The sequence below is a fragment of the Perca flavescens genome, chromosome 2, assembly GCF_004354835.1.
Source record: "Perca flavescens isolate YP-PL-M2 chromosome 2, PFLA_1.0, whole genome shotgun sequence".
Taxonomy (NCBI): Eukaryota; Metazoa; Chordata; class Actinopteri; order Perciformes; family Percidae; genus Perca; species Perca flavescens.
The window spans coordinates 39,347,376-39,361,625 of record NC_041332.1 but is presented as its reverse complement, the minus strand read 5'-3'; the positions used below and the strand labels follow the sequence as shown (position 1 = coordinate 39,361,625).

The 14,250-nt window shown below is 42.8% G+C and overlaps 1 protein-coding gene across 5 annotated transcripts in view; it reads left to right on the top strand.

Moving 5' to 3' along the window:
* The window catches only part of wdr17 (WD repeat domain 17), a 168,042-nt gene that overhangs the window by 32,326 nt on the left and 121,466 nt on the right, over nucleotides 1-14,250 (top strand). For 4 of the 5 annotated variants that reach the window (XR_003694233.1, XM_028596948.1, XM_028596969.1 and 1 more), the window contains exons 2-5: nucleotides 351-408; nucleotides 7,972-8,100; nucleotides 12,837-13,020; nucleotides 13,126-13,356. Coding sequence is in view for 4 of the 5 variants with exons in the window: in XM_028596948.1 (XP_028452749.1) it covers nucleotides 7,978-8,100; nucleotides 12,837-13,020; nucleotides 13,126-13,356 (538 nt within the window). In the remaining variant the exon portion in view is untranslated. The remainder of the gene's footprint in view (nucleotides 1-350; nucleotides 409-7,971; nucleotides 8,101-12,836; nucleotides 13,021-13,125; nucleotides 13,357-14,250) is intronic. The other variant, XM_028596955.1, reaches the window with a different exon arrangement.

The window sequence follows — 14,250 nt, the reverse complement described above, 5'->3', positions numbered from 1 at the left end:
CTTCTAAAAAGATAGACTTTAGTATGACTATAATCTAAAAAAAACTATGCCTCCCAGCCATACACAATGAAGAGAAAACAGAGACAAAGGAGGAGAGGAAGAGATAAACATGAAAATAAAAACATTCAAGGGAGATAAAAAGAAAACAGGGATGAAGAGGAGAGGAAAAGAAAGACATGAAAATAAAAACATTCAAAGGAGAGAAAGAAAACAGGGATGAAGAGGAGGAGAAGAAAAGAAAGATGGGGGAAAAAGAGAAATGGTAATAATTTTAACAGTGTATTTGGTTGTTATTTTTGCAACTCCATAATTGACCTTCTATATGCTTGTGTGGTATCTTCTCACTTTAGTATAACAAGATAGAAGCCCATCATCAACCTCTATCAGAGGTCCTGCTGGAAAACCAAGGTAATTAATGACAACCAATGACATGGAAGATCTGCCATGTTAATGGGCAATGAAGTACATTCTTTTTGTACAGAGATTATATTGTTTATGAAAAGATTTTAGTGAGTGCATTTGTTAAACTGGTAATATGTTCTGCTGTGGTTTACAGATGGAGTTCTAGACAATTGCTGTGTCAAAAGAAGTTACTAGGACTTTATTAGATAAATAAGGATTGGAAAAAGGTGGAGAACAACAGATGGGCAGGGCGAAGAGGGAATAGGGGCAGTGTTCGCCTTGGGCCCCCAAATTACTAAATCTGCCATTGTTCTAACACACACACACACACACACACACACACACACACACACACACACACACTTGGTACTACCTCTAATGCCCAACTGTATCTGCTAAAATATGTCATGACCAACTCAACCACGATATCTTGACCATCATCTTTAAAGGTGCCCTCACACGTATTTCATTACTTTGTGCTAATGTCTGAAGTTCTACCATGGACTCTGTAAAAATTTTTGTGGAAAAAATGCCTGGGTTACCTTGTTTCAAGCCATTCTAGCGTTGTATAGAAAGCCTGTGGGAAGACTCAGCTCGATTTGTGCCAGTTCTCATTAATATTCAACAAGCTAAGCTGCTTGACTCTGATTGGCTAACAGCTAGCCAATGAGAGCCTGGCTATCAGCATCCTTTACCAAGCACAACTGGGCGAGCTCATGAATAGTAATAAGCTCAGGGAACACCACGTCAGACTGACCAGCTTTTGTAATTGGCCTGATTTCTCCGCTTATACAAAAAACAACGTAACATGAGACACAGCCATCTTCTAACAGTAAACAAACCGGGAACTATATTCTCAGACAGGTTTGCTGTGAGCATATCACTCCGCCCAAGTACTATATTGTTCCGCCTGAGAATATAGTTCCCGGTTTGTTTACAGTTAGAAGACGGCTGTGTCTCATGTTACGTTGTTTTTGTACACGCTGTGACTCTATAAATTACAACATGTAAATAGGAACATGTTGGCGTTATTTTGTCACTTATTCGGAGCGGTAGGATTACTGAAACCAGTCACCTGCATGTTCTGTGCTGGCCTAAAGCTGCTGGAGCCGTCAGACAGCATTACAGCACGCACAGAGATGAGAATGGTATGTATCGACTTGTCTAACTCTGGGGGTTACAGTGAATAAGCTAAATTCCCAATAAGTCGGCGTGTTCCTTTAAACCTCGTGCCGCTGTTCGCAGATGGCGAGTTATTAACCCTTCCACTGCTGCTCCCCTTGCTCAGTTTTCAGCCAGATCTGCGTCATTCCCGAGTCTGTGTGTGAGGATACAGAGGCTCTTAACTTATGGTTTCTCGACACTTATTGAACTACTATAGACATTGCAACTCCATTAAAGACCAGGCAGCAGAAACCCAAATCAGAGCCTTGACTGAATGAAACAATCTGCAGGATCAGGTCAGACAAGAGCTGAGCGAATTGCGAATCCGGTCATGTTCCAAATTGCAAGTGTCTTTTCAAATATTGAGGGATTGCTGGCGTCATTACCAATCCACTGTGAAAGAGGCTAAAAGAAAATATTTATATTCTTCTTCTAAACTGTTGTAAACCAGTGTGTTGTTTAAAGTTCTCAACAGTGGCAGTGAATAGTAGAGAACTCAAGACACGTATACGTGTACATTTTGAAGATGGCTGACTTTAAATCCTTTCTGTTAACATCAGGGGGCTAAACGGACCGATCAAACAAGCTAAATTCCTGGACTATTTAAGAAGGAACAACATAGATATGGCGCTTATTCAAGAATCACATTTACGTAAAAGAGATGTAAATCGTCTACAAAATAAATATTTTAAAGTTACTGCTTCATCTAGTGACGACACCAAAACCAAGGGCTCCATTATGTTGCTGTCATGGAAATGCGCACTCAAACAGGCAGGATATCATATATATGTACTACGATAAGGAGTAGGAAAATAGCCTTTGTTTTGGTATACGCACCGGCTACATATGATGAAAGCTTTTCCTAACCAATGAATTGCTCTCTCTCAATGAATATTCACTAATTATAGGGGGAGACATGAATGCTAGAGTACTAGATTTAAATCAGGATAGATCAACCACACAAAAGCCCCAAAACACATATCGGACATGTTCGATGCAGTTGTGGAATCCCACCATCTTACCATATGGAGGATCCACAATCCTACTAGCAAGGATTACACCTTTTTTTTCCACATGTCACCTCACCCACTCCTGCATTGATTATGTTTTGTGCTCCAGTGAACTTAAGGCAATGTTCCACACGAAAGCTCTGAAATTAAAACAAAGCAAGTCCAGAGCTGCTATCAACAGCATCCGCACGGACCGAGGTATCTCAACGAACCTAAAGATATCACTGCCACTTTCCAATCCTTTTATTCAAAGTTGTATGAGTCCTCCTTCAATCCAGATCCGACACAGTGCCAAAAGTTCCTGAAAGAGCTAAACCTGCCTTTTCTCGACTCAGAGGAGGCAGAAGAACTGGGTCAACCTATTACGTTATAGCTGAGACACGCCAACCAGATGGCCGGCCGTCGACAGAAAAGCCAGTCGGAATGATCAGTAGGGTCCCCAAGGTCCAAAAAACTGCCTTGGAACACACTGAGGCGACACCGACTTGAGAAACGTAATACGTCTCCATAGCAGCAGGCGGCGCTACTCTGTATTGTTGCCCAAGAAATTAAAACCGGCAGCTGATTGGATGAACGCGTCACATGGGTTTGTTTTCTCCGGAAATTCAAAGCCAGACTGACATGGCGGCTCGTTCAGAATACGATCTCATATTGTACTAAAATAGTTCACTGAAACATGTTTCTGAAAACATTTTAATTGAGAAATAGGCCATGCATTTGCTAAATCTGTCTTCATTTCAGCTCAACAAAGGTCAGTTTAAAAGATTTTCGTCAGATTTTGAGAGACTCTAGTCAGGCTTATTCCGCTTGCCATTTCCAGATGGGTCTCGACTGCCCTGCCTCCGACGGAACATGTCAGGTCGGCCAAAATCATTAGCCGACAGGCCCCCAGACTGACGACAGCAAGGGACACACCGAACAGACTCGAGTCACCGACCTTGCCAGACTGTCCAACGGCCGATGATCGGACTGGTGTGTCACGGCCCTTACAGGACCTCAAATCAGCGTTAAAAACAGCTAAGAAAGGGAAAACACTGGGGTTGAATGGAATTCCATCAGAACTTTTTTACTACAGTACTTTGACACACTAGGACCTATCATTTTACAAACTTTAACCTCTGCCATAGAGAGGGGCACCTTTCATCAACAAACCAACGTTGAACTAATTTCGGTCATACACAAAAAGGGCAAAGATCCTATGGAGTGCTCGAACTACAGGCCCATCAGCCTCATTGGGACTGATATTAAGCTTTCCAATCAGGGTTTATACCAAAGCGTCAAGCTGCAGAAAAGGCTTTTGACTGCCTAGAGTGGAACTACTTGTGGCAAGTAATGGAGAGGCATGGTTTGGGAGCCAAATTCCTTGACATGGTATGTACTTTATATGGAAATCCCACGGCCAATGGCTTGCATTCACAGCCATTCCCCATCGCACGGGGCTCGAGACAGGGATGCCCGTTATCTCCCATGCTATTTGCGATCTCTTTTGAACCGTTAGCCCGGGCCACAAGGCAGAATAAAATATGTAATGTCACAAACATCAGCTATTAGTACATTAATACAATACCAACCCAAAGCAAAATTACATATTTGGGCATCACCATTCACGCATTGCTACAGCGAGTTGTCCAGGACAACTATGAAATTATACTAAGTAGTGTTCAAAGGGATCTGGCCAATTGGTCTGCACTGCCAGCATCGCTACGGTCCAGGATTGCTCTTGTTAAAATGAAAATAGTTCCTTGTGTGAATTTCTTAAGTACAATGATCCTCTTACCCCTACCAATAAATTTCTGGAAGAAACTTGATACCGTAATTTGACAGTATATTTGGAATAATAAACAACCTAGGCTAAAATACTCTACCCTGCAACGTACCACAAACATGGGAGGCCTGGCCCTCCCCAACCTTAAAGTGTACCACAGAGCCTTTCAGCTACGGGCCCTCAGAGTGTGGATGGACCCCTCATCTACAGTCCCATGGAGAGAAATAGAGCAAAACCTCACTGGATGTCTTTAGACTGCAAGACCTTGCCTTTACAGGTGTGTCCAAAAAAAGTGTATCCTAGCCTATGGCCCTATTATCACCAACACATTGACCACCTTTAAACAGGTGGAGGAGCAACTACACCAATAAGTGACATTTGAACACCCCAATTTGGCACAACATACACTTAATGTCTGGTAACAAACCTTTTGTGTATAACCAGTGGAGTGACAGAGGTATTTATACTCTAGACCAGCTATTCAATGATGAAGGTATGTTAAGTTTATGACACACAGTGAGCTGATGTGTCAGGTTGTTTAAAATATACCAGCAATTGTTCCACTGACAGTAATGGACCAGAACCACGTCAATACTTAATTTAACACTTTATTTAAAAACTGGGTAAAAGAGAAGATAAAAACAGTTCTCCGGATTAAAAAAGGTAATTAAAAAAAAAGGCAGACGATGTCATTCCGAGCTTCCGCCACAATTTCCAAGTCCATGTGACATAGTCTGTTCAATAAGCAGGTCACGAGAGGGGCGGCCAATTCCGTCGGGGGTAGCCTGGGCTTCTCTTCCCCTACCCCACTCCGCGTTGCGATACCCACACTGGAGGCACTGGGGGGAATAAGGACAACTCTTAGTCAAGCATAACACACAAGAACAGTTCTTTTCCATACGCCCGGAGCGGGTAGCTCCTTTACTTATCTGTACACATGTGTTGAATCCTTCATTCAGGTGGTTGCATCCCCCTGCTGCTTCGGCCTCTGTCAATGTGTCCCGATCTGCACCACCACTTGTTCGCCTGCACTTCCTTCAGTTCGTCACGGCTGTTGATGCGCCAGCCTGTATGCTCATCTCTGTGTCCTCTGCTTTCCAATGTGCCTGCGTCTCTACTGTCCTCTCCGTCAGTCTGTTTCTGCTCCGTGTTCCTGCCTCTTCATCCGTGTTCCTTCTCCCTGTGGCCATGTTGCTGTCCTGTCTTTCGGTCCCCCTCGCTCCGTGGTGGGGGTGGACTATCCCTCGCTGTCTGACCGTCTTCCCTTTCTTCCTGGTTTCCGTTCCGCTGTCGACCACACGTCTCAGTGCATAACATCCTCCTGCACGCCCATAGAGCGTCTCCACAGGCCTCGCAAATCTCGACCGTCCTCGCTTCTAGCCTCACCTCCAGTCTTATCCTCGGTCCTATCCGTCCACCAGTCCTACGCCACCGGAGGCCCCCAATTTACCACTCCTGCCCTTGCTGCTCACTTCCTCCCTCTTTTACTGCCCTCTCCTGTGTGTGTCCCCCGGTGTTTCTCATTTGCCCCTTTTTCACTGCTTCCCGGTTCTTGCCTGTCTTCCATCAGTTCATTACTCCAGGTATGGTCTTTCACACCTGTCTTTGATCAGCCTATCAGTCCAGGCCGTGCTGCCCAAATTCACTAAAAATTACCCAAGCAGAAAGCACAATAGTAATTCTGAAACGTGATTGACTGAAGATACAACAATGCCATCACACAACACAGCTGAGTGCAGGTTGCAAAATAACAGTCACTTAGTCAGCTGCTACTTCACAAACTGCAAAAGCCAACATATAGGCTACTGCACTTGACAACTAAGTCTCACACAGGCCTATAGCAACATCACAAAATTATGATGCAATACGTCTGATATGCATGGCATTTCAATAAACTAAACAAAATATGTACATTATCTGGTCACACGGTCACAACAGATTATATTAACCTACTCAATTTACAGATAGCATAATAGCTCTTACCTTTAGAAGTTCTAATTTCTTGTCTTTTTCTTTGCAAAGTCGCAGATCAAATCCTCAAAGTCCAGCTCCCTCAGCAGCTCGCTAAACCCTACTACACATGTGTTGCTGTGTGTTGGGAGCACTTTACAGGCAACACAACAAATGTCTCCGGTGGGCAGTGAATATAGAATCCACTCCCGTGGTACCGTTTCACCGTTGTGAAGGTGTCGGGTCAGTGCCTCGTTAGCGAGAGAGTGGGTCTTTCTGCCGCCAGCCTTGTCCCCCCTCCGAGATGCTGGACATTTAGCCGCCGATTCTGAAAGGCTAATATCCCTCTGTGTATAACTTCCTCCCGGACGGTCTCTGTAATCGGTCCCCGTAGTGCAGGGTCTTCAGAGATGATGGTACCTGAGGGGCCATTACCTTGTTCTGTAATGCTGATGACCGGCCTCATCTCTGTCTTTTTCCACAACAACTTCGCTAAAGTGAACGTTAGCCACCGTTAGCTGTGGCTGAGTGTAACTGGTAGAAGGCAGCGATTCTTCCAAGCTAATGTTGGCTAGCTCCTCGACATCCTCCTCTTCGTCATTCCCAGCTCTTTTTAAAAAGCTATTTATTCGCGGGACATTTTTATAGGTGCCGCTTCTTTCTCTCCGTTTTCCACACTTTCACTCGCTGATACAACCCAATCTGACCGGGGATCAGTTACAAATTAATTCCACTCTTTCAATCTCAACGCGTTCTTAGAAAGCTGATCTTGGATCAGTGCGATGTAAACAACCTGCTCTATGCCCACCCACTTTATCTTTAGCCAATCTACACAGTGCATTCTCCCAATCATTACATTAAACAACTTTTATTTTATTTTGATTTGATAATTATCACCATAATGATTAATGCCCATTGGGTAATACGGGCTTGATCGCAGTTTGCCAACAAGGGGTGCTGCCGCCAACAGGGGGTGCTGCTACTTCCTGCGCTTATGTATCAACCCCACCATAATAAACAGTTCATTCATAGTTAGCCGAGGTACGCATGCAGTAGATTATAAATATATATATACAAAAGAATTGGTTAAACAAAGATCCTTTTGCGGATTAATAATACATAAGAAACAATATTTCCTGCAGGAGTCTTTTTAAGACTCTTGGTTTGAGGACGTATAGTTGTTACAATGCGTACAGTCCCATTCAGACATACTGTATGTTGAGTCACTAATCAGTTCCTCACAGTAATAGTATTCACTCATTGAATACGCAGTAGTCTTAGCCAATCACAGCACAGATTAATTCAATCCTCTCAACACGTCTCTGTCTCTTTAATCATCTTATCGTCTCCAACCTGTGGATCTACCTAGTATGTAAACATGTTGTCAGTGTTACTCTGGTATTAATAGAACTGTATACTGTAGTTCCATCTATCCATTAGAAAGGAAGATCAGTTATTAGTAATACGTTATTTGCATAACAATTGCTTACTACTGCCATTCATACATTTACATCTGAGATCAATGCTTGTTTGTCTGCAAAGTTGTAGCCACCTAATGAACATTAAACAGAATATATTAATACACAGAACATATAAGCTGTGCAAAAGATTAATCTTTGGATTTGTAAAATTTCCTAAATATAACATAATTAGAGTCTGCATGTTTTTGTGTGTCTCTAGGTGACAATGGCCAAGGTGAAGCAGGTGGGCTTGCTGGCAGCAGGCTGTCAGCCCTGGAATAAAGATGTGTGTGCTGCTAGTGGAGACCGCTTTGCCTACTGTGCTACTCTGGCTATATACATCTACCAGGTGAACTACTGTGTATTTATGTTCCTGAGGGTGGTGAATGTTTGAAATCTAAGATGGCATTATGTGCTGTTCACCTGCTCTAGCAGCTCTCACGTACTTTTTTATGTTTTTTCACATTACTTTTTAATACTAATATTACTGTAGTGGCCAAAATCTTTTATCACGGTATATCAAATTTTATACCACGGTAGCGACAATACAGTCATTTTTTTGTAAATTCAATTTAGAAGTGGTTTAAAAAAACAATGTCTCACATGAGACAAGTTGAATTAAAATACAAAAGACTCATTCATGTTCCTGAAAAAAAAAATGGTTTTAAGGTTAACAGGTGCAAATAAATAGCCAGTCAATGCAATATAAAATCACACACATTTGTATTTTAGGCTATACTAAAAGAAAAAAGTCACTGTCAATATGAATTGTTGACCTAATAGTAGACAGATTAGGGGTGGGACAAAATATTGATACAACAATATATAGTTGTCCTTCATGTGATATGAGAATCGATACACTGGAGCAAAATATCAATATTTTAATTAATAAAATAAGGCACTAGATTTTGCTTCTCCTAACGTCGTTCCGTCATGGCTCCTTGAGTTGGCGCTCAACACATGAATGAGGGAAACTTACACATAAGTTAACTAGCCGTTTTTTTTTTTTTTTTTAAAACACAAAACGGCAGCTGCAGACTGTTACGTCCCGGTGTTCAAATCCTCTACAGTGAAATATAGTCAAACTTTACACCGTTTAACGTTAACTGTCAGCATTTTAACCATGTTTAATCCAGCTACTAACTAATGGTTGGATAACGATACATCACAGAGAAGCGCAGGCATTTCACTGGCACTGAAATGAGGCACCGAAATCCATGTTGCTATTTGGTCCAGTAGATACTGGTCGTTTAGGCACCGGTGCCATATTAGCACCAAGTTTCGGTACCCAACCCTACCCGCAACAGCAGAGGCCCGTTATCTAGACACTTCATTTACATTCTCCAGCTCTAAGACAGCAAAAAGAAAAGCATCAGAAACAACAAAAAGGATCATCAACAAGAACAAAAATCACCAAAGTTTCAGCAATACATCAGTACCAGCAGCCTACACCACCAAGACCATTCAACCACAGGACGTCAGCCCCTCCTGGCATCCAACACCAGCCAGCCTAATCAGGGGCACCCGGCACTGGGATGCCACTGCCCACTTTTAACAACTACAGTCCCAGCAAGGGCACGCAACCCCAGCAGGGGCACACAGCCCCGGTATGCCAGCAAATAGCAACAAAGAACCAGAGCTCCCACTGTGATTATAACTGAACCCTATTTGATCCAAACCACAGATACTGCTCTCTGCTGATTTATACAGACGGTATATATATATAATGAAATATACAGTTTCAAATAAATAAATAAATATCAAAGCGTTGGTGACTATTTTGACAATGTTACAGTACTGATTTGTTTACCCAGAAAACTGTTCTTTTCCTATTGAGCTACGTTCAATGTCTTTGGAAAAGTCAGAAATTCTAGTTTCTACCAAGCATAGCTATAGCAGGGGTCTGTTTCAGAAAGCAGGTTTAGTGAAAACTCTGAGTTTGTTAACCCTGAGATGAAAGAAACTCTAGGTTTTCTGTTTCAGAAAGGGAGGTTAATTAAACCTGAGAGAGAGGGGTAACTCCAACCCGTTTGATAAAGAGAAGTAAACTTAACCTCAGAGTCAGTTACTATGGTAACTGAGTCTGTGAACCTAACCTTGTCGGGAGCAGGTTTTCTTCAATAAACCTCGAGTTTCTCTCAGTCTCCTCCCTCTGACACAGCGCTCTTTCATTCCTCATTCATTCATTCAGTCTGTATCAGGCGCATTTTAGCACAGTTTATCTGCATGAATAACATTTTTTTTATTAATTAACTGTATTAGGCAGACTATAAAATGTTTTTTTTTTCTCAAAACATGGCATTTCCTTTTGTTGACGATCCCGTTGATGAAGAAGCTGTATTACTTTGCAGGGCCCAACTACAGATGCATTTTCATTTCCAGATACTACCTATTTGAGCGGTATCGTTTTTCTTCCCAGTGTATCAGTTATGTAGCCTACATAACCTTATCCATCCTCATATCACTAACGTCACTCTTACATCACCAGTCACATTACATTTTTTTGCAAACTGCAGTTTTCTTTACAACATTGGTGATGCGTAGCATATTAGTAAAGCCACTGTATAGCAAAGCGCTATCAGAAGAATGTTACTTTGTAGTGTTCCCTGGATACAAACCAGTAAAAAGGAGTTCCACAGGATTGCAGGTAAATGATGTAAACCCTTTGAAATAAAAGATTATGAATTATAATTATGTTAATGATGGTGCTGCAGCCTCAGAATGGGATTAGTAGGCCTAGGACTTTTTCGCCGCAGGATTGCACCTAAATGAAATACATTATAGGTTCAATACCATTTCACCAGTACACTATATTGGAACTTTTGCCTTTTGCAGCAATTTTCTTCCACGCAAATTCTCTCTCTTTTGCAGCAGCTGCTGTGTTCCTTTTATAACGAAATATATGTTCAAACTCACTGTATGTGCACTTGAGTATTTCAGCCGACCAGTTTGTTTGTGGTTGTTACCATGGTGAATCGTAGTATCATTGCTCCATTCATGCTGCCTTTTTATATGGTGGTGCACACGCTTAACTCTGAGTGAACCTACTTTGAGTTGATTGAACTAACTCAAATCAGCTGTTCTGGAACCGAAAACTCAGAGTTTCCCATCTCAGGGTAAATCAACTCAGAGTTCAGGGTTAGACTCAGAGTTAGTTAAACATCCTTCCTGAAACAGGCCCCAGATGACAAGAAATTATCCCAGATCTTTCGATCACAACTTGCTCTTATGTTTATGGACTTTATTCATGACTATGTTCAACTTTATTGTTAAAATACTTAAGTATAGGTATGAGACATAGATCGCAAAGACAAGTTTAGCAGGGGACTTTAGCACCGCTATGCCAGCGTCCCCTACCGCCTACATTCAGCAACCGCAGCAGACGTCCCTTGGCTCCCAGCACCGGGATGCCAGTGCCCTTGTTGTATATGCCCTCATCCAGCAACTGCAGCAGCTCTCTTTAGCCAGGACTCCTGGCTCCTGATGCCGGCGCCTGCTGCCTACCTCTAGTAACAACAGCAGCTCACTCCATCAAGTGCTCCTGGCAGCGGGATGTCAGCCCCCCTGCACTAACTTCCAGTTACCACTAGGGCTGGGCATTGTGCATTGTGTGTCTCTACGACGTGTAACATCAGACAGCCAATTAGCAGCATTATAAAATCTTTGTAGAAGCATGCTGCATGCTAACTGATGCTGATGAGATTACTCCTTAGGTATTGAAATTTGGTATTAAATGACGAGACAATTTAATAATAATTAGGCAATTCTGTCTGTGCCTAAAAAGTATTGAATCCGTTACCCAGGCCTAGTTACCATAGCAGCTCACCCTAGCCAGGGTTCCTAGTACCGGGATGCCAATGCCCCACAGTGCTTACTTTCCATAACAATCGCTGTTCACTCTAGCCAGGGCCCATGGCACCGGGATGCCAGTGCCCACAGGTACTTACTTTTACTTTCAGTGTCCACAGCAGTTCAATCTTGCCGGGGCTCCTGGCACTAGGATGCCAGCTCCCCCAGGCCACACACTTCCAGCAACCGAAGCAGTTCGATCTAGTCGGGGCTCTTGGCAACGGAATGCCAGCGTCCCCTCGCACTTATTTTCAGTACTGACAGCAGTTCACTCTAGCTGGGGCCTCTGGCACTGGGATGCCAGCGCCCACAGGCCGCACACTTCCAGCAACCGAAGCAGTTCGCTCTAGCAGGGGTCCCTGGCACTGGGATGCCAGTGCCCCCAGGCCATGCACTTCCAGCAACCGAAGCAGCTTACTTGTGCCGGTGCTCCTGCAACCTCAACAATTCACTCGAGCCAGGGCTCCCGCCACTGGGATGTTGGCCCCCCCTGCGCTTACTTTCAATAACCACAGCACTAGGATGCCAGCGCCCCTCACATCTCGTACTTGCTCTGTCCACGGCCGGGACGCTGTCTCTGCCCCGTCTAATTACTTCAACCATGCAGGTTGAAACCCAGTGCCGCTTCCTTCATGTCTGCTTGGCAGACATACAACATAAAACCTCCACTTTGCAAATCTCATCAAGTGTCCCAAGACAGTTCAAGGTTCAATAAACCAAAATACATACATTCTGGGTGCTGCAAAGCCCATGAAACATAATTACACATAGTGTGGTGTATTCAAATCTTCAGACAGAATTATTTAAAGCATTCAAACCAAATATACTGCAACCCATTTAACCATGTGATTTTCCTTTTGTTTGACGTGCCTACACACTAAAAACTGTTTTTAGTACCTACACACTAAAAACTCCTGGGTTAAAAAGGGATCAACTAATTTCTGGGTTATTTCAACCCAGAAAATTGGGTTATTCTTTTTGACCCAACTTCTGGGTTAAATACTTGACCCAAATGTTTGTTTAAAATAACCCAACAGTGTAGTTACTAGAACCCAACTTCTGGGTAAAAAGAACAACCCCATTTTCTGAGTTGAAATAACCCAGAAATTAGTTGGTCCCGTTTTAATCGAGGAGTTGGGTCAAAAATAACCTAACTTGCGTTACTATGCCAGGATACGTTAAGGATACAATCCCTTTCTTTAATTCCTTGTCATTAACTCTGTCTCCTTGTTGTAGTTGGACCAACAGTACAATGAATTTAAGCTGAGGTCCATCATGTCAGAGCACAAGAAGACCATAACAGCCATCAGTTGGTGTCCTGACAACCCTGATCTGTTTGCATCAGCCTCTGCTGATAACCTGCTCATCGTATGGAACGTGTCAGAACAAAAGGCTGTAGCAAGACTGGACAGTACTAAAGGTTAATGGATGATCTACACCAGGTTTTATTGGCCCACTGGAGTGTAAGAGTACTGCAATGCCCTCCCCTACATAAAGTATTAAAGTGTCTTCTTTTCTTTCACAGGTATCCCTGCATCAGTAAGTTGGTGCTGGAACTTCACTGATGGAGTGGCATTTGTCTCCCAACGTGGTCCACTATATATCTGGGTATATGGAGGACTTGACCCCGGGGTCACAGTACATAAAGAAGCCCACTCCTTCCTTTCTGATATCTGTCTCTTCAGATGGCATCCCACCAAGAAGGGCAAACTGGTGTTTGGACACACCGACGGTAGTTTGTCTGTTTTTCAGCCAGGTACCGATGTTTTCCTCACCTTATTACAATTTAGATTAAAACACATTCTTACGCATACATTTGTACTTGACTTGGGACATTTCTTCGACTTATATTCATTGCCTGGAGGCATATACTCTGATGCTAACTATAATGTATACTATACATGTTGTGGAAGTAGAAATATTGTGTTAATTTAATACTTAACTAGTTGCTGATCATTATTGTTTTTCTGCCAGGCAGTAATTTACAATTTATTATACCATATGGTCTGGGGGAATACTCAATTCTGATTGGCAGCAGAGTGTCCATTAAAAAGTAATATAGGACACCTACTCAAAGAGTTTCAGTGAAACTGACTGTTTACCTTTCTAAATTAATGCATTAAAAGAAAAAAATGGTCTGTAAAGCCTGTAACGTGGATGATGGATGAAGCCATGGATGTATTAAGAGAAGCTCTCTTCACAAAACTGCAGGCTAACCTTAGTAGCTAGTATCTAGCTATGTCTGTAGCAACGTTTCACCATGCAAAGTCTATGGGAAAAGTATTTCTGGGCCAGTTCCACTGTGGGCCACTAAGCCCATGCTTGCTTTAAAGGGGTGATAGAATGCAAAACCATCATCATAGTCATAGTTGAATAACGACAGTTCGGTGGGTAAATAGGACATACATAGAAGCTCAAAATCCCATTGACACCCCTTTACTATGAAAATCTCATATTTTGAAACTGCCGCTGAAAACGGGCGAATCTCAAGTTGACGTCAACCTCCCAAGACCTGTGAATTTGTCACGCCCATTGGTGTATTAAGAGAAGGGTCACGCCCAACATTTACATAGGCTACACAACTGACCTGAGATCAGGTAGTCTTCTGAATCTAGCTAGGTCACTCAGATCTCTGCTATTCCATTACAAA